Source organism: Tupaia chinensis, unplaced genomic scaffold (assembly GCF_000334495.1).
Source record: "Tupaia chinensis unplaced genomic scaffold, TupChi_1.0 Scaffold000141_1, whole genome shotgun sequence".
In the NCBI taxonomy this organism is placed as follows: domain Eukaryota; kingdom Metazoa; phylum Chordata; class Mammalia; order Scandentia; family Tupaiidae; genus Tupaia; species Tupaia belangeri.
In genome coordinates, this window is record NW_006159611.1 from 960,320 (window position 1) to 983,881 (window position 23,562).

General features: G+C 46.6%; 1 protein-coding gene across 2 annotated transcripts; it reads left to right on the plus strand.

Annotated features, from left to right (window-relative positions):
* The first annotated feature begins 12,192 nt into the window (after positions 1-12,192).
* Positions 12,193-23,226, plus strand: E2F3 (E2F transcription factor 3). Of its 2 annotated transcripts, none has more exons than XM_027770550.1 (7): positions 12,193-12,562; positions 12,682-12,793; positions 14,016-14,217; positions 15,583-15,741; positions 18,612-18,726; positions 21,241-21,376; positions 22,705-23,226. In XM_027770550.1, the coding sequence occupies exons 1-7, from the start codon at positions 12,485-12,487 to the stop codon at positions 22,965-22,967; spliced, it is 1,065 nt and encodes a 354-aa protein (XP_027626351.1). In that variant the 5' UTR covers positions 12,193-12,484; the 3' UTR covers positions 22,968-23,226. The 2 variants fall into 2 exon arrangements, with proteins under 2 accessions (XP_027626351.1, XP_014441985.1); XM_014586499.2 differs by having other exon boundaries at positions 12,194-12,562; positions 13,998-14,217.
* Positions 23,227-23,562: the final 336 nt, after the last annotated feature.

A 23,562-nucleotide genomic window follows, 5' to 3' on the forward strand; every position in this document is an offset into this window, starting at 1 on the left:
TTCTCACTTCCTGACTCTCTCTCTCTGATCAAATTTAAAAATAATAATAATCAATAAAATTAAATCATTCTTTAAGAAAAAGAAGAAAAGCAACGTATTTTAGGTTTGCGCTCACTTTGTCCACAGGCAAGATGTCTGGGCTGTGAATAGCGTGGGGTAGGACAGTGGGAAGACTGGAAGGAGTTCGGGCTTCAGGGATGAAGAGAGAAACTGCAGCGCCTTGCCTACGTCTGGATAAAGGATGGCCCAGGGAGCAACCGTCCTCTGACTTGTCCTGTCCAAGCAGAATCCTTTCTGAGATCCTCGGTTATCTCTCTAGGCTCCCATTATCAAACGTCTGTGAAGTAGCTTCAGGTGCCTAGAATTCTAGTAAGACAGGCATACAGGCCGCAGGTGGTGGGGAGAAAATAAACCCCTGTACAGAGGAGGCAGACGAGAGGGGCCACCTAGCTGTGCCTGCCCCGTTGGCCTCTAGAGAACCTCGTTTGCTCCCGGTGTATCCGAGTTCTCTAGGCGGTTTATTGGGACAACCAGCTCACGTGGCTACAGCAGTTGACAAGTCCCAGAGCAGGAGTCTGAAGGCCGGGGACCCTGGGATGCAGAGCAGGGCAGCTGATGATGTCACTTGGAGTCTGAGGCACACCACCTGAGGACCCTGTGGCGGCTAGCGTGAGTTCTGGGCTCTGAAGGCAAAGGAACCTAGAGTTCTGTGTCACTCGGGTTCTGATGCCCTGGGCAGTGGGGCCTACCCCATCTCCCAGAGAAGACCCATTGGTCCGCAGTATTTGACGTCTCCAGGCATCTTGTGCACTGGGCTGCACCTGCCCACACTGGGGGTGGATCTGCCCCACAGTCCGCTCAGGCTCCACTCAGGCTACAGTCTGCTCGGACTCACATGTTAGTCTCATTGCAAACAGCCCCGCCAACCTATCCAGAGCGTGCCTTTCGGTTTCTAGTGACCATAGGTTCAAGCAAGTTGATGCCCCAAAGTTAACAATGTATCAGGATCTCTACGCCAAGCAGCTACTTCCTATTCAAATCAATGATAAACTTTATAGTTTGTTACTGATTTGTCATTAGTAAAGGTTGGTATTACCATCCCCTTCCTGTACTACACACTAGCAATTTTGGTTTTCCAAACTCATTTAGATAAAGAGCATTTCTCTCTGTGCAGGTGTTGATCGCCTTCAGCACTGTCCTGTTACCTTTCCAGAACTATTGGCTCGCCGCCGTTATTCCAGCGCACATTTCTCATAGACCTTTTCATGTGCATTTGAAAAACGAATGTGGTTTCCTCTGTATTCATCAGCAGTCCCTACTGTAGGCCTTCCTGTTTGTTTTTTTCCCTCTGAACCTTAAAGGTAGTGCCTTATTATGAAGTAGAAAAAGGCTAACTAAGACCTTGTTCTGAACCTTCAGTAGGTGAGACACTTCTGACCCACAGTCTATTAAAATGTTTGCCCGTATTAGTGTAGCAAGAAGTTAAGGCTGTATTCATGGGTCAGAACCAGGACAGTCAAAATTACAGAACGTAAATGGAAGCGTTTGACTCTTTGTAAATGCATTGTGCCTTTTCTATTTCTATGGCTGTGGTAATTTACCTAGGGGATCTAAAAAGAGAAGGATTTTGGAGAGGTTTTTGCTATAGGGTGCGTGCACTCGCCAGACAGACAGAGACAGAGAGACAGAAAGCAAGAAATCACCCCGCAGGGGGGATGGCCACGCCGCAGTCCCTTCTCCATTCTCCTCTCGGGATCTTGGGCCACGCACACACACGCACCTGGCGTGAGTTTAAGCCACTGGGTCCAGGACACGAACCGCAGTCGACTACATGGGAATCCAACAACATAGCCATTATGCTAACTGCTGGTCCCAGGATTTTTTGCCTTTTTTAATTGCCAGAGAGCACATACATCTGCTAGAGATGAGGGAGAGGAAGCGTCCCTCCGCCATGGGGCACCACCGCTTGGCCTCACTGCTGTCACTGAGCAATCTGCCGTTACCTTTGTCTCTGTTCATGACGCAGAAGTGATCCCTTTCCTCCCCATCATGAGTGAGACAACGGAACCTTTCAGAATGAAGATCCAAAGATTCCGGGGAAAAAAATGTTTTTATGGCTAGGTTTGATAAAGTGAGGCCAGCAGTGTAGAAATCCAGTTGGGCAAAAAGGTGTGACCCAGTGCTGGGAGGCCAGGTAGGGAGGCTCAGCAAGGCCTGTACAGACCGCATTCCTAAAAAAACTGCTCCAGGCATGGGGAGGACTGTGTCTGGGATGGGGGACTTAGGACCTGCCATCACACAAGGTAGGTTGGAAGAATTTCTTTAGATCTGCTCTTACATAGAAGGCTAGAATAATATATTTAGGCTTTATGGCTGTCTTTGGGGAATAGAGGTTCTGTTTCCATAGCCTGCCCTGGGGAAGGTGAATTCTACTTTCCAAGGCTTGCCTAGAGGGAGAATGAGGAGCGAAGTCAGAAAGGCAGGAGGTCAGAGAGAAACTTTGCTTCTGAGGCCTGTGCTTTTGGGCGTATATAGTGTTCCAATCCCCTATATAAACATATTTTTCCCCCTTCTGGCTACCTTTAAGATTTTCTCCTTATCACTGCTTTCAAATAATTTAATTGTGCAGTTCCTCGGTGTGGTTTTCTTTTCGTTTGTTGTGTTTGGAATTTATTGAGCTTCTTGAATCTCTAGGTCGATGTCGTCCATGTTGTTACTTCCTTTTTTTGAACATGTAGAATACAGTTACACTGACTTTTCTGTGTCCTTGTCTACTAATTCCAGCATTTGTGTTGTTTCTGGATTGGTTTCAGTTGATTGATTTTTTTTTTTCTTTTTTGGAATACATGTCAGATTTTCATGTTTCCTTGGAAATATGCTAATCTTTGGTTGAATGCTGGTCATTGTTGGGCATTGGACATTTTCATATTTCTGTAAATATTCTTGAGTTTCATTCTAAGAAGCAGTTACATTTCTTAGAAATAAGTTTGATCTTTCGTGTCTTGCTTTATTCGGTGCGACCAGGGCAGCATTTATTCTACGGCTAAGTTTGCCTCACCAATGAGGCAAGATCCTCCTGAAAAACCTACTGTGTGCCCCATGAGTTGTGAGAGATTTTAGCCTGGCTGATGGGAACAGGCACGGACCGCGGCCCTGTCAGAGCTGCAGGCTCTGTTCTCTATTCCTGTATAGTGTGTGTTTTCCTCGTTCTTCGATAGGCCCTCATGGCACGTACTCTTGCCGAGCCCTCTGGAGAGACCTGCAGATCTCTAAGATTCTCTCTGAATAGCTCTCTTCTTTCTAGTACTCTTTCTGGGTTCTCCCCAGACTCTCAACTATGTCTTAACTCAGGGAATTTCCTGGGCTCCAGCTGGGAACCTCCTTACTGTGCTGCACCCTGGAAACTCCTAACCCTCAAATATAGGACTTGAGTTTGCCACTAAATAGAAGTTGGGTGAGTAGGAAAACAGCACTTTTGGCCTTCAAGTCATTGGTACAAGTACCCTGACAGAAGACTAGCATGTGTCAGCTTCCTGTCCTTTGTACTTCTTAAAGCAATATTTTACTACTTTATGAGGAAGTCTTTAAATTCGTATTTGGTACGTAAGCCTTCCAAGAAGCAGTCTTACTTGGAGTTCATTTGCCATGCTCCTGCAGCAGGGGATAGTTTGTGAAATTGCGTCTAGCAGGACTGAGTGCCCTGCCCTTTGGAGTCAGACTGATAATTAAACACATGCTCTTTTGCTGAGAGGGAAGGTGCCAGCGTTGCACTGCAAGCTATTTCGACAGCTACGTGCTGGTGTGTGCCTCTGTGAACTGCACGGGCTTCGATTCAGAAGCTGCCCTCTTGTGTCCACAGCAACTCAGTGGAAGAGTTTTCTAAGAGTTTTGTTTTATGGTTTTTAGCTACAATTAATGAAGCAATTGAATTACTACTTTCTAAAGTAAATGTGTTGAACTGATAGCAAGAAACTGTTTATGGCTTTTCATTGAACTTATAAACTATTTCTTTAATCTGTGAATGGTGAGAACATGTAAAAAAAAAAAAAAAACCAGAGAAGAGTAACTACAATACCTTGTTGTCTATGGATGGGATGGAGACCCGACTTTCAAATAGTAATAAAAGCTCTACGTTTGCTTTATTTTAGTTCATGTTTCTAGTCCTTGACTGTAAGACAAAGCATGAGAGACTTGTAATTTCATTTCCCAGAAAGATGATTGACTTTATTGTTTCCTAACATTCTAGTATCTATGGGCTGACCCTCCAACCTAGTGTTTAGGGTAGCAGGATATCACCTGGCTGACTGGGGTTTGAATCCTAGCTCTGGCAGCTTCGAAAACACACTGGGTACATGTGCATGCATCCCCCAAATTCCCAACAGGATGGGAAAATAGAGGAACGGGATTTGCAGCATGGTCACCTCCTACTCACAGAGAGGGTTCTTCTTTCTCTCTCTCTCTCTGTCTCTATGTCTCTCTATTCACACTCTGGCAGTTAAAAAAATGTAGTCTTTGGTACATGTGTTTGGCAATATAGATATCCTTTAATTAAAACATTAAGAAATCACAGGAGGGTAGCACTTTCTCCTGAGTCCATGAACTGACAGGTGGGCCAAATCTGGCCCGTTGTCTATTTTGTAAATAAAGTTTTATTATAATTCTCCAAGCACATCTTCTGAGTCTGCTTTCATGCCATAGCAGCAAAACGGAGTGGCTACACCAGAGTTATGTGTCTCACAATGCCTGAAACTTTCACTACCTGGCCCTTTACAGAAAATGTTTGCTACCCCCTCTTCATCTCATTGGTGTTGCAGCAAGGTGAAATTGGTTTTGTTTCTTTAATTTTTTATTTACTTTTTATTTTTTTAAATGCCAGAAGGTCTGTTAGCTTGTCAGTCAGACAATAAGAGCGGGAGGGGGTGTAAAGCATCCCAGTGGGGGGACCAGCAGTTAGCATAATGGCTGTCGCTGGACTCCCACGTAGTCGACCACGTTCGCGTCCCCGACCTGGTGGCTTAAACTCACACTGGGCGTGTGTGCGTGTGTGCCCAAGATCCCGAGAGGAGAATGGAAGAGAAGGGATTGCAGCGTGGTCATCCCCCCTGGGGGGTGATTTCTCGCTTTCTATCTCTCTGTCTCTCTCTCTGTCTGGAGAGCACACACGCCCTATAGCAAAAACCTCTCAAAAAAAAAAAAAGCATCCCAATGGGGTGTGATTGTTTCACAGTCCCTTTTCCACGTCTACATCCTCTTGGGATTTTAGGCCCACATGCACACACACCTGTCATATTTTTAAGCCACTGGGTCTGGGACTCGGATCTTGTATCTTCCATGTGGGATCCAATTGCCTTAACCACTGACTGGCCCAAGAGAGGGGTTTTCTAAATGGAGGAGGAAGGAAGAAGTCAAATAGGACAGGAGATGTCCACCTGGGGCTTCAACACTGTACAGTGAAGGTAAACTGTGGAATGTCCACCATGCAGCAGGCCTGGGCAGTGGTCGATTCCAGGGCTAGCTAGCAGGAGGTCAGAGAACTTCAGGAAGGACGAGAAGTGCAGACTCGGTAGAATGTCTAACATAGTAGAGAAGGGGAAGGAAGTTGAGGATTTGGTAGGTTGTCTAATACAGTAGAGAAGCAGAAGGAAGTTGAGGACTCAGTAGGATGTCTAATATAGGAAGTTGAGGACTCGATAGAATGTCTAACATCGCAGAGAAGGGGAAGGAAGATGAGGACTCGGTGGGATGTCTAACATGGTAGAGAAGGGGAAGTCTAACATAGAGAAGGGGAAGGAAGTTGAGGACTCGGGATGTCTAACATGGTAGAGAAGGGGAAGTCTAACATAGAGGAGGGGGACGAAGTTGAGGACTCGGTAGGATGTCTAACATAGTAGAGAAGGGGAAGGAAGTTGAGGACTCGGTAGGATGTCTATCTAACATAGTAGAGAAGGGGAAGGAAGTTGAGGACTCGATAGAATGTCTAACATAGCAGAGAAGGGGAAGGAAGTTGAGGACTCGGTAGGATGTCTAACATGGTAGAGAAGGGGAAGGAAGTTGAGGACTCGGTGGGATTCTAACATAGTAGAGAAGGGGAAGGAAGTTGAGGACTCGGTAGGTTGTCTATCTAACATGGTAGAGAAGGGGAAGGAAGTTGGACTCGGTGGGATGTCTAACATGGTAGAGAAGGGGAAGTCTAACATAGAGAAGGGGAAGGAAGTAGAGGACTCGGTAGGATGTCTAATATAGAGAAGGGGAAGTCTAACAGAGAAGGGGAAGGAAGTTGAGGACTCGGTGGGATGTCTAATACAGTAGAGAAGCAGAAGGAAGTTGAGGATTGGGTAAAGACAATGACAACTCTTCCATGAATAAGAAAGATACATTAGAAACTTCAAGGAAAACAAACAAGCTTTCTAAGAAAGGAGATATGATCTCAGTTTATTATTTGACCTTGTGGTAAGCAGTATTTACATATAGTCATGATAAACAGCATTTGTTTTCTGCTTAACCAAAAATAATGCCGTAACATGGCAAGGGAGAAGGAGGGGAGAAGAAAGGTGGGTCTTGTATCATTGGAGGACCTCAGTGCACAATTGCTAAAACAGGTGTGTAAGTGTGCTAGTTAGAGACCTGGTGACTGGCAGTAGACATGGTAAAGCTGACTCTCCTGGGAAGGTAGACATGGTAAGTTCTGTGAACTAGTGGGATTTTTAAATCAAGTGCATGTATTTGTTTTTAAATTGTCTTAAATTACTCTTTTTTAAAAAATATGTTTGTTGGGACCAGTAGTTAGCGTAGCGGCTATGTCGCTGAACTCCCATGTAGTTGACAGGGGTTTGAGTCTTGGACCTGGTGGCTTAAACTCACACAGGGTGCATGTACGTGCATGCCTAAGATCCCAAGAGGAGAATGGAGGAGAAGGGATTGCAGCGTGGCCATCCCCCTGGGGGATGATTCTCACTTTCTGTCTCTCTGGCTAGCACATGCACCCTATAGCAAAAGCCTCTCCAAAATATATATATATATATATTTCCTTCATGAGCACGAGAGACAGAAAGAAGGCCTAAACCCAGCAAAGCCTCATGTCACTATCCCCCAAGCCCTCCACAGCCGGCCGGGATCACAGGCTGTGCCTGGCATTTACAGCCAGCCAGGGGACGCAGCTCACGGTCTTCCATGCAGACCAATGTCACTTGACCCCCTAGCTGGTCCTTAAATTATTCTTAAAATTCCTGTACGTGGAAAGCACCTAGTCACCAGTTCTTGAGTAAATGGCTTCTATTCTATAAGTTGTTAGTCAGCTTGAGAATGTTTTTCCTTTAGACATATTCATGCGTAGGGCCAGCAGGTGGCGTGGAGGTTAAGGCACTAGATTCCGACGTGGCCAGCTGTGTTGTGAGTCTAGACACAGCAGGTTGAAACTCACGCTGGGTGTGTGTGCGTGCGTGCTCAACATCTAGAAAGAGAATGGTGTGGCCATCCCCTGGGGTGATTTCTCACTTTCCCTCTCACTGCCTCTCTGTCTCTATCTGGGGAGCACTTGCAGCCTGTGGCAAAAACCTTTCAAAAAAAAAGAATACAAAAATACTCATATGTATATGGTTAGATTTAGATGTTTTTCTATATCTAGAAAAATCTCTAGATTTTCTCCACATATGCCTGTGATTATAGATAGTTTAAACTCAAAAAAAGCAAAAGGACTGAGTTTGGAGTCCACCCTAGCAATCCAGCTGAGAAATGACATGCAGGGGGACTTTCTAGACGCCTGTCACCAGTTTTTCTTTGATGAGGTAGTCGGGTTTGTGCTTAGGCTTCCCCCATCAGTTCTGGAGGACCCTGCATTTCCTCGTGAGATTTCAAACTTCTCTCTGAAGAAAAGCTGGAGAAGACCTATGAGCTCTTCATCTTCAGAAACCTCATCTCAATGACAGGCTGTCTCCAGAGTGGTTATCAGCATGGTGTGTAAGGGAGGACCATGAGCTGGCCACTCCATCCTCCTGCACCCCACACCCCTCCATCCCCACCAGCACCTGCCACCTGGCTCTTCCCGGTGTCTGTGCTTCTGTTCTTGTGTAGAGGAACAATTGAGCCCCCTGACCAGGCTCCCTTCTCTGCAGGACTCAGCTGGCCGCAGACTCGGCTCAAGCTCGGCCCCGTGACCAGCCTCCCAGATCCCACTCACTTCTAAGTGCAGCCTCCTTCCTTCCCTGGCAGAGCCCCCTGGTCACTGCAGTATCCACCATGTGTTCCTCACTGTGTGTCGCCTGGGCACTCTGCCAGCGGGGACACCAAGCTCCCTGCAATCACAGGCACACGCAGGGTCGGTGTCCAGCAGGCAGGAATACATGTCGGAATGCAGCTAGTTGGGGCCAGGGGGTGGTGTGGCAGTTAAGGCGCTGGACTCCCACGTGGTTGACTACAGTTGGGAGCCCCAGACCTGGTAGTTTGAGGTTCACACCAGGCGCGCGCGTGTGTGTGTGTGTGTGTGTGTGTGTGTGTGCTGTTTGTGCTGGACTCCCAGAGGGAGAATAGAGGAGGGGGTTGCAGCATGGCCGCCTGCCACCCCATGTGGTTTCTCACTCTCCCTCTTAGCTGTCTCTCTCTCTCTCTCTCTCTGCATGTGCATGTGCCGTATGACAACCCTCCCGCCAAAAAATACCCACCGGCTAGTCTGGTCTAGTTGCTCGATGGGCCCACCTGGGAATGACTCGTACCCTGACCCCACCCTCATGCCCCCGTGACCACAGCCCAGGGATAGGCAGGGCGTCTGGCCCCATGTGGACCTCGCCCCCTGCGGGTTATTGTGCCCGTGTGCTTATCCTGGTCCTCATTCTTCTCCATTTATTTTCCTTCTTCCTAAGACTAAATTTCTAAGTCCAATTGTTTCTTTTTTCCAGATCTCCCACCAAGTGGGAGAGGGAGTTTATTTTAGCACCCGCAGTTGCTTCCCGCAGCCGGCCGTGCCTCGCACTCCGTTTAGTTTTTCCCGTGGCTCCGTGGCAGTGGATGGGAGCATCCCTTCCCCTCCGCCATGCGATGAGGGTGCCCTTCTGGCAGCTTAACCACGTCTGTCTTAAACCATCCAGGCTGAACTCCACGTCAGACTTTCAGCAGTCTAAAAAGTAACCACCAGACTTCTTGCGTTGAACCCCAAATGGAAATGATTTTTGCTTTTCTTGTTATGCAAGTAGCCCACGCTCACTTTACATGATTTCAAAATATAAAAAGCTGAGAAGAAATAAGTAAAATCCCATAAGCCTACCACCCGAAGATTAATGCTTTCAAGCGGCTTGGTGTGCGGTGGGCACCCTTAGATTCTTGCTTTCGGTGTGTGTGATCTCCCACAAGGATCCGGCTTCACTAACCACACCTGCTGTGTTCCAGAGACGCGCATATATAAGCACGCATCGTCATTAGCTGCACAACGTTCCATTATGGAAATGTACAATAACTCTTGGGATTTTCCTGAGTTGGGCATTTTGTCGGACATGAATGGAAAACTGCAAATGTCTGGGTGTCTGAAGGGGATTGGTTCCAGGAACCACCCCCCGCCCCCTGGCCCCCAGCCCCTCGGATTCGAGTCCAAGGGCGCTCAGGGTCGTCACAGTTGGCCCTTCCGATCCTGCTCTGCAGAGCAAGGGTATAGACCCTCGATTGCGAAGATGTGACGCAGCTGGCAGTGCTGGTTTCTGATCTGTGAACCCCCGAAACCGTGTTCAGATGTACTCCAAAAAGGTCTAGTTAGAACAGAATAGAGTTCATGTATATGTGATCCTGTCACTTTAAAAATATAATCGGCGGGAACCAGCAGTTGGCGTAATGGCTATGTCGCTGGACTCCCACGTAGTCGACCGCGGTTCGTGTCCCGGACCCGGTGGCTTAAAAAACTCACGCCGGGCGCGTGTGCGTGCGTGCCCAAGATCCCGAGAGGAGAATGGAGGAGAAGGGATTGCGGCGTGACCATCCCCCCTGGGGGGTGATTTCTCGCTTTCTGTCTCTATGTCTCTCTCTGTCTGTCTGGCGAGCGCACGCGCCCTACAGTGAAAATCTCTCCAAAAAAATAAATAAATAAAATAAATAAATATAATCGGGGACCAGCAGATGGCATAGTGGTCCAAGTCCCAGACTGGATGACTTAAAACTCACTCCAGGTGCATGTGCGTGCGTGCCCAAGATCCCGAGAGGAGAATGGAGGAGAAAGGATTGTGGTGTGGCCATGCCCCCTGAGCATGATTTCTCACTTCCTGTCTCTCTGTCTCTCCAGTGAGCACATGTGCCCTATAGCAAAGTATACCTGTATAATATACATATGTCTGCGTGTGTGTGCGCGCGCACGTGTGGCAGACCCCATAGTCTCATGGTTAAGGGAGCTGGACCTGAGATGGCTGAGCCCAGCTTGAATCCCAGACCCATTGGCTTAAAAACAGTTACCTTGTGAGCCTCAGTCGTGTCAGGATGGAGGAATGGAAGAGAAGGAACCGCAGCCTGACCGCGGCCCATTGAGGAGTGCTTTCTCTGTGTCCAGCAATTTAAAAGTTTAATTTAAAAGTAAAATGGAATCAAATCTTTCAGAAATGGGAAGTTATTACCACATATTTTCATTTTTTTAGAGTTTTTTTGCTATCGGGTGCATGCGTTTGCTGGAGAGACACAGGCAGAAGGTCCACAGTTTGATTCCCAACCTGGTGGCTTGAAAACCACACCAGACACAGATGTACGCGTGCCCAAAACCCCGAGGGGAGAATGGAGGAGAAGGGACATGGCAACGCCATGCCCCCTGGAGGGTGATTTCTCACTTTCTCTCTGTCTGTCTTGCTGGTGAGCACACACACCTTATAGCAAAAATCTTAAATAATAATAAAAAAAAAATCACTGAGAAGGGAAAATGATGTTGAGAAAGCAAATTGTCAAATTGTCCTTCCTGGGCCATTAGAGATGTGTTTAGCTAGGCCTATCTGCTAGAAAGTGTAGGCCACGAATGCAAGCCGCGTGGCAAGGAGGCATAGCCAAGAAACAGGCGAGGTAACCATAGCAATCATGTCGGTACTATTCCATTTATTTCATGCTTTCTAAACCCAGAGTATCACCTACCATAATCGATTCCAGAATGGTGGAGGCACTCTACCCTCTGTTTGCTCTACGTCTTCAAAACCCACCATGTCCTTGGGATGAGCTAGTGGCCACTGGCATTGCCGTGAGCAGTACATCTAGCCAGTCACTGCCCACGGAGAAGCCGGGTCTGTCGTCGGCTGAGAAGTTACTGCTCGTGTTCGCACGTCATGGGGAGACGGTTTTTAAATTGCCAGAGGGGACATTCACTTACCAGAGAGACAGGGAGAAAGCACCCCCATGCGGTCTCCCTGCCAGCCTCTCTCTGTTGCTTTATCCCACTGGGATCTGGGGCACGCACACACATGCAGCGTGGTTCTCAAAGTGGGGGGCCCGGGACTCAAATCCTGGTCAGCCAACTCCAGCTGGGATCTGCTCCCTCAGCCACTATTGGACCAGCCCCATGAAGAGTTATGAAGAAGAGCCTGCCCCCAAATGACCCTGAGTGTAGTCGCCATGCTGGGTGTCTGGAGACACTTCTGCCCCAAGGCCTGTTACACACGCAGTTGGGACTTGACAGCTACTTTTTTAGTTTTTGCTATAGGGTGCGTGTGCTCCCTGGGGAGAGATAGAGAGAGAGGGAAAGTGAGAAATCACCCCCAGGAGGGGATGGCAGCACCATAATCCCTTCTCTTCCATTCTCCTCTCAGGATTTTGGGCACACACACACAAGTGCCTGGCATGATTTTCAAACTGCTGGGTCCAGGCCTCGAACTGCCCGTTGGCCATGTGGAATCCAGTCCCTTAACCTCCATGCTACCTGCTGGCCCAATATTTACTTATTTCATCATCTGTGTTCTGTCTTGGACTCCAAGTCCTGGGCAGGTGGGGCCCTCATGTAGCTTGCTTACCCTGTTCCCTAAGCCTAGTGCCCAGAAATCATTGTGGATATTTTCAAAGTGACGTGGAATTAAAAGCGGGTGAGAACTTTTCCTACGCCCCGTGTAGTGAAGTGGAGGAGGTAATACTGGATGAAGCCGAAGCGTGTGTTGCAGCATCAGCTTTTCTGGTTGGGACCTGTGGTGCTGCAGCCGGGCGTGTTCCTGTCACTCCTCCACTGGGCGTGGGGAGGCAGGGTGATTGGGGACGGGGAGAGACCCAGGCTCTGTGTGTAGCGCTGGGTGCACAGAGAAAGTCGGGGTTGCCCCTGTCTTACAGCTGAATGAACTCGGATGGAACACCCGATCAACACGATTACAAACGTAAACACGAGCGCTTGGGCTGCCCAAGGCAGGGGGTCCAGCGCAGGTCAGAGAACAGGGATGGGCAGGAACGTGCACTGGGAAAGCATCTAGCCCCATGTCTGATGCCTGTGTTGAGGGAAGGCGGGAACGAACACAGTGGCTCCTGAACCTGGTGCTGCAGGATCCAGCGAGTGTGGATGGGTGCTCACTGCAGGAGAGGATGTGGACCTGGCCGCCAGCCTGGAAGCTCTGATCCTGGCTGCGGGAATGACAGGGTACAGGGTGGCGAGGTGGGGTCGGGGATCCCGTGGCACTTCCGGGACAGCCCACAATAGTCTCGCCTCCCGGCATCGCCCGTACACCCAGTGACCAACAGCCGCGCCTCTCCCTGCAGGCAAAGCGAAGGCTGGAGTTGGGAGAGAGCGGTCACCAGTACCTCGCGGATGGTCTGAAAACCCCCAAGGGCAAAGGACGCGGCGCACTGCGGAGTCCAGACAGTCCCAAAAGTAAGGGTTCTTCCGTCACTTCCCGCGTCCCCGTGGTGTGGGATCCCGACTATCAAAGCCTGTGGCTGGAAGGAGCTGGGGTGTGGACCCCTCGGGTGTGCTTTGCTCGCTCCACTTTTCTCTGTGCCTGTCCCCAAAATGACGGCCAGCCCGCAGACACCGGGCACGAGGCCAGCAAGTCACTGGTGGCTGAGAACTGGCCTTAGGGCAGGCGTCATCACAGTTTCATTTTCAACTCCACGGAAGCTTTAGGTGCTCGTCACTCTAGAATCTCATTTTGTTTGAACTTCTCTCAATGGGCACTCCTTCAGTCTGAGGGTAGCTGAGCATCAGAACCGTGCCAGGGCCAGAATCGTGCGGCCCTCAATCCCTGCTCCGTACACGACGGCACAGCTCAGCCCCATAAACTGGCCTGTCTTCCCATCCAAGGAATACTCTGGTCGTTAGTTCTGGGGGAGAGCGAGGAACGTGGCTGAGACACCCCCAGACGGTGTCTTCGTGTCTTTCACTTAGCGCAGAGGTTGCACAAATCCTCTCCTCTCCTGTGTTCCCATACCAGGCTGCTCCCAGAGTCCCTGCAGGGCTAAATGAGAACTCTGACCTGTGCACCTGCAACGGGATGAATGCAATGTTAAGGAAGGACATTCCGTATTGTATTAGATGTCGTCTAAGAGCGATGGGGCCATTCTTCACCGAAGCGAGGCATTATTTGAAACACTGGTGAACAACCGATACACATGCAGCATTGGGAGCCAGGAAGGCCAGTTAAGCAGGGTCTGGTCAGACCCTTCCTAAGACGCAGGAGAGCCCCACAATCTGGCGTGCTGGCTTGGGCCCACGCGTATGGGTTCCCTGGTGCCGCAGGGCTTTCCCACTCGTTCACCGAGTGTGTTCGAGCCCCTTACACGTATGAGGTGCTTTCTTATTCTCAGGGCTTGGGTAAGCCAAAGTAGAAACTGCAGAGAAATTCAACATAAAACGCTTGACTCAAACACAGGAATTTTTCTTGCCTCTTCCTTTTCTAACTGAGCGACTCCGTAGCTTTCTGTAACTCGTTGCCAAGAATGGGAGCAGCAGCAGCTTTGCTTCTGATACTCAGACTTGGGCTGCAGTGGGAAAGGGGCTTGCCTCGCTGCGAAGAAGCCCTTCATTTCTTTACCTTTCCCCCTATCCCCCACCCGCTCGGTTTTTGTTTTTCTTTAAGCTCCCAAATCTCCCTCAGAAAAAACGCGGTATGATACGTCCCTCGGTCTGCTCACCAAGAAGTTCATTCAGCTGCTGAGCCAGTTGCCCGACAGGGTCTTGGATTTGAACAAGGCAGCGGAGGTGCTGAAGGTGCAAAAGAGGAGGATCTATGACATCACCAACGTACTGGAAGGCATCCACCTCATCAAGAAGAAGTCCAAAAACAACGTGCAGTGGATGTGAGTAGGACCCGGGCCGCCCTGGCACTGGCTCCCCTGGGACTGGCTCCCCTGGGACTGGCTCCCCTGGGACTGGCTCCCCTGGGGTCTCCTTGATGGCCCGGGTTCCCGGCCATGCCCACACTTGGCGTCTGTTCTATCGGGTATCTTCCTCCTGTGCTCTTTCATCCTCAATGTCTTAGAAAGAGGCTCCAAGTCTCTTCACAAAGAGCCTTTCTCTGTAGTGTGAGATGAAGGGATTTATATTTAGGGCCAGCAGGTGGCGTGGTGGTTAAGGTGCTGGGTCCCACACAGCCCACTCCACCATTCCAGAACAGGCGGCTTGACAATCACACCAGGCACATGTTCGTGAGTGCCCTGCCCCAAATCCCAAGCAGAGAACGGAGAAAGGGTTGTGGTATGCCCCCCCGGGGGGGATTGCTCACTTTCCCTCTCTCTCTGTCTTGCTCTTACAGACACACACGCCATATGATAAAAATCGGGGAGGGGGGGTGTTATATTTGATTAGTGTCCACTAAGGGGGTCCTTGGACTAAACAGGCCCTTGCATTGTAATGGGGGAGCCATGTACCTGCCACCCCGAGTCTCCATGTGCTCACATGCTTACACATGTGTGATCTGATACATGTTTGCACATGTCTTTGGCTTTTCTCTAATAAGCATTTCAACCTTCACGGTGACTTCTGGGTCCTCTGTGTACAATGACAGTGTTCCCCGGGGAAGGCCCATTAGAAGGGGCAAATCCCTTATGAGGTAGCCCTGGAAAGGTTCCATCAAATGTGATGAGAAGAATTGGTATCTTTTCTCATGCCTTTAGGATTCTGTGAGAATTCGGTAACCACTCTGGCCTGTGCGGAGCAGCTGTGGGCATGGTCTCTCTTACATACACCCTGCACGCCTATCCCCTTCACCACTTTCCCAGTTCGTGATAGAAGACCCTCACCAGTTCCTTGGGTCTTTCATGCTTTTTGGATGTTGTGTTTTGAATTTGGAATCATTCTGTATTTTCTGTTTTTCTATCTTTTTTCCCTCTCCCCCAGGACATGTGTGGTGGGGAGGGGTGAGGGGCAGGTGACTGCCTTCATTTGCCACCCACCCCTGAATTTGAACCTTCTAGAGAATTAGGCCTCTCCTGCAGGAAAGAAGCCTTAAAATACCCGTGTTTTCTCACCTAATTTCTCTGGAGTGAAAATGCAGGATTGCATTTATGAAAAAAAAGAGAGAGAGAGAGAGAGAGAGAGAGATAAATACTGGTGTTTTAAAACTTGGCTAACAAGCAGTATGACCTCCCGTGTTAAGAGGGGACCGTTTCTCCCTCCGCTCTTGGCCGTGGGTTGCCATGAAGAGTCTGTGTTTGGGCTTCCAGGGGCTGCAGTCTGTCTGAGGACGGGGGGATGCTGGCCCAGTGTCAAGGCCTTTCCAAGGAAGTGACCGAGCTCAGTCAGGAGGAGAAGAAGTTAGACGAACTGATCCAAAGCTGCACCCTGGACCTCAAACTGTTAACCGAGGATTCAGAGAATCAAAGATATCCTTTACGCCACCGCTTCCCTGGGGCTTAGTGCCTCGTAGGCCATGTCCAGAGTCGACTCTCTACCTTACATACAAGGTAGAATTTTGCTCTGGTTTCATACAAGTGAGCGTGTGCATGCATGTGTGTGTGTAAACCTACTTAGCTTTGCCTGAGAAGTCAGTGTTTGCGGTTAAGACGGGCATCGAATTTAATCCCATCCTGATCTATTTTGATAGCTGGTTGAGAACTGTTTTATCAAACCATTTTATTCGTGTGTGGTCAGAACATATGGGTACACTCATAGCGTAAGGCCACACTATTAAAAGATACGTAAGGTGTCTGTATTAATATTAATGACAACACCGAGCAGATTCGTCTTTGGCTTTCCAGATTTTTGGTGGGTGTTAGCTGTCACTGTTGGGGTTCTCACATTCTATTTTCTTTTCATCAGATATTGTAGCAATTGGAATTTTTTGAATCTGTCTGATTGAGCTACAGTTGAAAGGTTTGAAAGAGTACAGAAAAATTGTACTATAACTTTTAAAGTGTATTACGCTGATCCTCAACATCAAAAGCTGGTTTTAGAAGCACCCGAGACCTAAGAAACTAAATTCATCTGTGCATTATCTACGACCGTGAGTCGTTGGCAGTAACGATATGAAAAGCCAATTCTCGTTTTCAACTTGCTGACAATGTATTGATCATCTCAGAAGAGTTACTCTTCTCTTCATCATCTCACCAGAGACAAGATGAGAGAGAGATTTCTTTATTATGTCAGCAAGATGACTTGTAATACTCTCCGTTATTAGTAGAAGACAAAAGCATATCTTTGAAATGGTTCCATTTCTCATTTTAGTTCCAGACTCCTGATGATTCCACATTTGCTACCTTTGTTAGCCAGGAAATAGAATGTGTCCTGCCCAGATCCTTCCAGTGTCTCATCGTTAATGGGGGGTTAAGTGGACATTGATTGTCCAATTCAGGCTTTTTTTTAAACCTATAGTTATGCATTTCCTGTCACCGGAAAGATTACCCTTGTCCGCTGATAGTGGGATGGGAAGAAATGTGATGATTTGAACCCCCAGAGGTGGCCAGAGAGGGTTTACAGGAGAAGAAACCCACAACTGGACTGTTCACTCCTGGTTTTGCAGGGAACCCCATTGTAGAGGAGCTTACATGATTAGTGACCTTCTAGAACAGGGTTTCCAGCCTTGTCACTCATTAGCTTTCTTTGGAGACTTTGTCACAGAGCATAAAAACTTCCTTGCATGGTCTGCTAAGCAAAAAAGAGAATTCAGGAGGGACCACAAGGAAGCACTTTTAAGTTTGAAAGAGTAGAAAGTGTATATGCACAATTTATTTCAAATTGCCATTCGGTTCCCAGTTTGGTACAGCTTGTTCACAAATGTGTTGAAATTCTCCTTCCTGCAGCATATTGAGTAATTGTAGATGAGTTTTTATTTCAGTAAGTTCTGGTCATGTCGCTTTCTGACAGAGGGCTTTCAGAGTATATACCTATCATCACTTTCCCTAGCACTTTCAGTAAAAATCCAGAACCATCCAGTGTTCTCCAAAGACACCTGTTGGTTGGTTGGTTTGATGGGCTACACGGCAGCCGAAATTCACTATTGCGCTTAACACTGAATTCACTGTCGTCTCAGCTGTGCAGACCTGAAGAAGATATTCTGTGAGAAACGCTCCGAAATCTGTGTGTATGTCATTTTTGTATGCGTGTGTGTAGTTTTGTGTGGGTGTACGTTTTTTTCCCAAGGATGTCATTTCCTGTAGGCTCTCTAAGCACTTTTTCTATATTAAACATGTTAGATCTATAGGCTACATTATATTACCTGCCGAAATGATTGTTATTTGCTGTTTTATCCTAGGCATTTTTTGTGGCTTGATATAAAAAAGCAGCCAGCTAAAGCCTTTGTGCATCGATGATCTCACTCCGTATCCCTTATGTAAGAAAGCCACGCGGCCTATTCTCTTCTAGTACCGAGTACCGAGGTCACACAAACACTTTTGTCCTGTGTTAAATACTTTATTCTTTCATGCTATCCTGTTAGGCTTGGCTGCCAGGACACTTTAAAGGGTTGTTCAGTGCTTGGAAGTAACACCAAGAACATTGAAATACTCTTTTAGTCTCTTCTTAAATCAGTGTTTGCCAGTTCATTCAGGTTGCAGAGCACCTGGACGCTGCTTTCCTCCGTGAGCACACTGAAATATTGATGGCGTTAATAATATCACATAAAGGGTCATTTTTCCAACACGAATAATGACACTCTTCTCTGTAGGCACTGTGTAATCACAACCAACCCAGGTGCACTGAAGAAAACAAGCCGTCTTCCTGAGCGCCATTCATCATTCTTGCGCTAATACATTTGCTACTTTTTCATTCATTTAGTGGCTGCTGACACTTGCTAAGAGCAGCCAGAAGTAACTGGCATTTCAGTAAAGCACGTTTTCTGTAAATTGGTGTATGCCATCATTCAACTGGAGTGACAGAACACCTTACTGGGCTGCATGGAATAGATGCTGTGCTCTAAAGGACCCTTGATTCCAAAATTTCTGACCTTAAAGAGGATTCGATTTTCATTTGATAGTTTAACTCTTCTGATTCTGCGTTTGTATTAATATTTTCAAAGGCCATTCGACATTTTAGAAATAGGCAAGATAAAGTAATAACGTGTCTTTTATTGTTTAGAATGTCAAACAGAAAAGATGACTTATAAGGAACCCTATTTATTTGAAGATCCGAAAGAGGAGATGTAGATAGTGATCCTCTTAGAAATCATAAAATATGTTTTTCCATGTGTCTGTTTTGTTATTTTCATTATGGTTACCTATGAGGTGGTTAGATGGAAGATCTCCTTAACAATCGTTACGTTAGCTTACGTTACATATCAAGATATTCGAAAAACTAGTGGCCTTAAAGACCAAACTGTTATAGTCGTGAAAGCCCCTCCAGAAACAAGACTTGAAGTGCCTGACCCAATAGAGGTAAGGAGACAGCGTCTTTGTTCTTCTACAGAGCTTGTTCTGGAATGTCTGAAGTTGCAGAACCATTGACTCATGGGAAAAGCCTATTCTCTCCTAAGAACTTAGTAGTTCTTTCCCATCTTATTTTACTGTGACCTAAATTTAAACCCGTGTCAACATTGTTTGTTAAGGTTCAAAGGGTTTACTTTGGGGGCCAGCAGGTGACCTGGTGGTACTTCCACAAGGCCAATTGCAATTCGAGTCCTGGACCTGCTGACTTAAATCATGCCAGGCATGTGTGTGCATACCCAGAATCTCAGGAGGAGAATGGAAGAGAGAGGGGATTGCAGTGTGGCCATCGCCCTGGGGGTTGGTTTCTCACTTTCTCTCTCACTCTCTCTTTCTAGTGAGCGCACATGCCCTATGGCAGAAACCTTACAAAACAAAAGTTAAATGTGAACCTAGCAGGACATTTAACTCAAAGCAGTGCACAGTGCCCTGTCCCTCTCATACTTCCTCAAAACTAGTGGCCTTAAAGACCAAACTGTTATAGTCGTGAAAGCCCCTCCAGAAACAAGACTTGAAGTGCCTGACCCAATAGAGGTAAGGAGACAGCGTCTTTGTTCTTCTACAGAGCTTGTTCTGGAATGTCTGAAGTTGCAGAACCATTGACTCATGGGAAAAGCCTATTCTCTCCTAAGAACTTAGTAGTTCTTTCCCATCTTATTTTACTGTGACCTAAATTTAAACCCGTGTCAACATTGTTTGTTAAGGTTCAAAGGGTTTACTTTGGGGGCCAGCAGGTGACCTGGTGGTACTTCCACAAGGCCAATTGCAATTCGAGTCCTGGACCTGCTGACTTAAATCATGCCAGGCATGTGTGTGCATACCCAGAATCTCAGGAGGAGAATGGAAGAGAGAGGGGATTGCAGTGTGGCCATCGCCCTGGGGGTTGGTTTCTCACTTTCTCTCTCACTCTCTCTTTCTAGTGAGCGCACATGCCCTATGGCAGAAACCTTACAAAACAAAAGTTAAATGTGAACCTAGCAGGACATTTAACTCAAAGCAGTGCACAGTGCCCTGTCCCTCTCATACTTCCTCTTTTTCGTAATGTCATGTGGTGGTTCTGGCCAATTTGAACCACTTGGGAAATTTTATGTTGATTACCCTGTAAATGGTCTCCACATGAATAGACATATAAGTTGTAAATTTTTAAAAAGTATCTCCCTAACTTAGCACACTGTGAGAATTTTTTTTTTAATTACGAATAACGTTTACTTTTAGGGAATCGAGTGGAACTTTGGGTTAGTTGATAGACTAGACTGTGTAAGAAAGTGGGGAATACATTTTGGTGGTTGTTTTCATATATTCTTTGGTGCTATAGGCCTAGATTACCTATAGAATAGAGAACTGTGGTCAATTAAGTGCATATAACTAGAATGAAATGTACAAGCTCCCACCTAGGGTAGATGTCTCACCTTAAAATAAAATAGCTCTATGAGCTAGATGAAGAGGAATTTTAAATTCGACAGTTGACGCTTAGACAAAAAGAAGTTAGGGGTGCTGATCCCCACAGAGTTAAAAAAAAGAACAAACCTGCATACAGCACTTGGCTCCTCTAAAGTTTGACTACTTACAGCCTACTATTGACTGGAAGCCTCACCATAACATAAAAATAGCACAAATCTCATATGCTCTATGTATTCTATACCATATTCTTATAATAAAGTCAACTAGAGAAAAGAGAACATTATTAACAAAATTATAAGGAAGAAAAATATTTTTACAGTACTCAACTGTATTTTCCAATATGTTTATTGGGAAAAAAAAAATCCACGTTTCAGTGGACACGTGCAGTTGAAGGGCGGCCCAAGGGTCATCCCGAAGTGTACTGCACTCTTTATTAAATGGATTCCCAGCCTTCAAAAATACTATTCATCAGTTGGTCATAAAAGTTCAACATTCAAAAGCCTTACCACAAATAAAACAGTATCACAGAATACCGTATTTAGAACAGTTTTAAAGGACCTTTGAATAATTTGCAGAAAAAGAATATATTTAAAGAACACGGTCAACCTCACCCATAAGTATTATTTTCACAGACTGAACTCCCCCAAAATACTCTCTTTCTCAAGAGCAAAAGTCAGCAAACCTTTTATTTTAACATCCCAAATAGTAAATGTGTTTGGCTTTGTGAGCCATACAGCCTTTGCCCAGACTATCCCACTATTCAGCTCTGCTGCTGAAATAGGAAAAGCAGCCAGACACCATACCTAAACAATGGGAATGGACGTGACTGTTTTCCAATAAAACTTTATTGACAAAGCCAGTCAGTGGGCTGGACGTGGCCCTTCAGGCTGTAGTCTGCAGACTCTTACTCTAAGGGATGACGGTCATGGATAGAGTTGGGTGACCAGTGAAGAAGCAAGATGCACGCTGAACATTACTCTGACTTTACACTTTTTGATGGCAATTACTGTGGCTGTCATTCCTATAAGAAGTTTAGGGTTAAACTTTTCCCACTTCTGTTCATAGAGCCTACAAATACATTTGGCAAGTACCCAAGGACCCATTGAGGTTTACTTGTGTCCAGAAGAGACTGAAACACACAGTCCAATGAAAACAAACAACCAAGACCACAATGGGAATATCCCCAAACCCACTTCCAAAGGTAAAAATTCCACTTTGGTCTTCTGGAAACGGTGGTTAAAATGAAGGTGACTAAAAGGATCCCATGTTGGAACTACAGGTCTAGGCAAGAAACACAAACTCCTACTATGATTAAGGTAATGTTTTTTTTAGAAGGCATTCTGACTGGTTTTCAGAGTACATCACCATCTTGGGCAATTGGCTCCTCCGCCACTAGTGGAACTCCTTGTGTTGGTGGAAAACATTTTCTCACAGTGTTTTAGAAAACGAGCTCTCATGCGGATTGAGGCCAGACTCTGTCTGGGTGGAACACTAGCGACACGTGGCCTTGGATGGGTGCTACAGAGATCACTAGGGAGGGAAAGGAATGAAAATTGGAGAGAAGAGCTTTTGTCATAGAGTTTGTGTCTTATTTTTCCTCCCAGTGTGATAGAGAAGAGGATATGGGAAGAAAACTACAGGCAAATAAATCTAACTTCTTCATCCCCCTCTGTCCCTAGGAAGCTCTTTACAGAACTTAGTTTTGTTTCAGTTTCAGCTGGGGAATATGCATTTGATTTTTTTACCCTGCTATCCCCCAATATAGCAGCAAGAGGAGGAATGATTTGAGTGAATAGGTCTGATTTAGTATGGAGCAAAAATACAGCACCTGAAATGGTAAAACAACAAACTATCTTTTTTCACCACAGAAATTCAAAGTGAATGTCTTTTATATTTTAAAGGTATTTTTAATAAGCTGGTTGTTCAAAAAGACTTAAGATAATATTGGTGAGTTTCATCTCTGGCAAGTGCACGCCCTATAGCAAAAAATCTCTCTTAAAAAAAATATGAGTTTTAGGAGGGAGCCAACTTTTCAGTGTATATGGTTTTTGTTTTTCTTAAAACAGTGACTGGATGGATATCCAAGAAATGATTTGGATCTCGTAGTCTCTCATCTTTGAAGCTATTTGCATTCTTGCTTGCTGACAGTAGTTCTTTTAAAAGACATGAGTTGGGCTGGTCCCATAGCCTCTAGATCCCACATCCAGTCATGGTGGTTCGAATTCCACCCCCCAGTGTCTTGAAAAACTCTCTGGGCATGTGTGCATGTATGTTTCTTCACTCCAGAGTGGAGAAACGGAGAAGGTACTGAGAGTACCCCACCGGGGAGCACCTAACTCCTCTCCCTATCTGTCTTTCTCTAGTGAGCACACATGCCCTTTGCCAATTTAAAAAAAAAAAAAAAAGGAGAGGAAAGACTAGAACAAAGGCAGGCTCTTTTGTGCAACAGCAATGTATGCATTCTTCCAGAAATATTAATTTGATTTTCTTCTAACATATCTTTTGTTTCCACTCATGTTTTCCTTCCAGACTTGGCTTCAACCAACTCAGGACATAGTGATAGCTCCATTTCTATGGCTAGCCTTTCTCCTTTGGCCTCCCCAGCCAACCTTTTACAGCAGACCGAGGACCAAATCCCTTCCAACCTGGAAGGACCGTTTGTGAACTTACTGCCCCCCCTGCTCCAAGAGGACTACCTGCTGAGCCTGGGAGAGGAGGAAGGCATCAGCGATCTCTTCGATGCTTACGACTTGGAGAAGCTCCCGCTGGTAGAAGACTTCATGTGCAGTTGATTAGACTCCGTGTGACCTCTCCTTATAAACCAATATTTTTTTATCATGGAACCAGAACATCTGTCATGCAGTGTTGTCCCTTCCTACCTTCTTCCTCCACGAGAGTATCATGAAGTAAACTACAAACTTCAGAACAAAGTGACATTTTAATGAATTTAATTTCTTTCTTTCTTTTTTTTTTTTTTTGTCTAAACGCACAGTTGCGGGCTCCCCTCGGGAAAGCCCTGCCTACCCCAGGCTCCAAAACCTCCGGGATGAGCCAGCACCATCAGGTGTCTCACCTGAATCTCCCTCTCCTGGATTGGCTTGCTGTGCCCGACCTATGGGCTGTAGATCGGAGTCTGGCCACCTAGCCCACTCGCAAACAGCAATCTTCCTTAATAGCATTTCAAGCCGTGCCTTCTCCACGGAATGCATGTCTTTGGGGTCTGCTGATAGGAGTGGAACTGCAGCACATGCAACTTGAAGTCATGCAGAAGTATGAAATGGATTTCTTCCGCTCTTCTTAGGAATATTTAAATTACTGTAATTCAGTGTAAGCTAAGGACCGCGTGTCCCACCAGGAGGTCGAGGGAACCTCCGCAGCCTTTCGGAT

Coding starts and splice junctions, on each gene's coding strand:
- E2F3 (XM_014586499.2), top strand. CDS start 12,485: ATGGGTGCTCACTGCAGGAGAGGATGTGGACCTGGCCGCCAGCCTGGA. Junction 12,563..12,681: donor CTGGCTGCGGGAATGACAGG/GTACAGGGTGGC, acceptor CTCTCCCTGCAG/GCAAAGCGAAGGCTGGAGTT. Junction 12,794..13,997: donor GAGTCCAGACAGTCCCAAAA/GTAAGGGTTCTT, acceptor TTTTTCTTTAAG/CTCCCAAATCTCCCTCAGAA.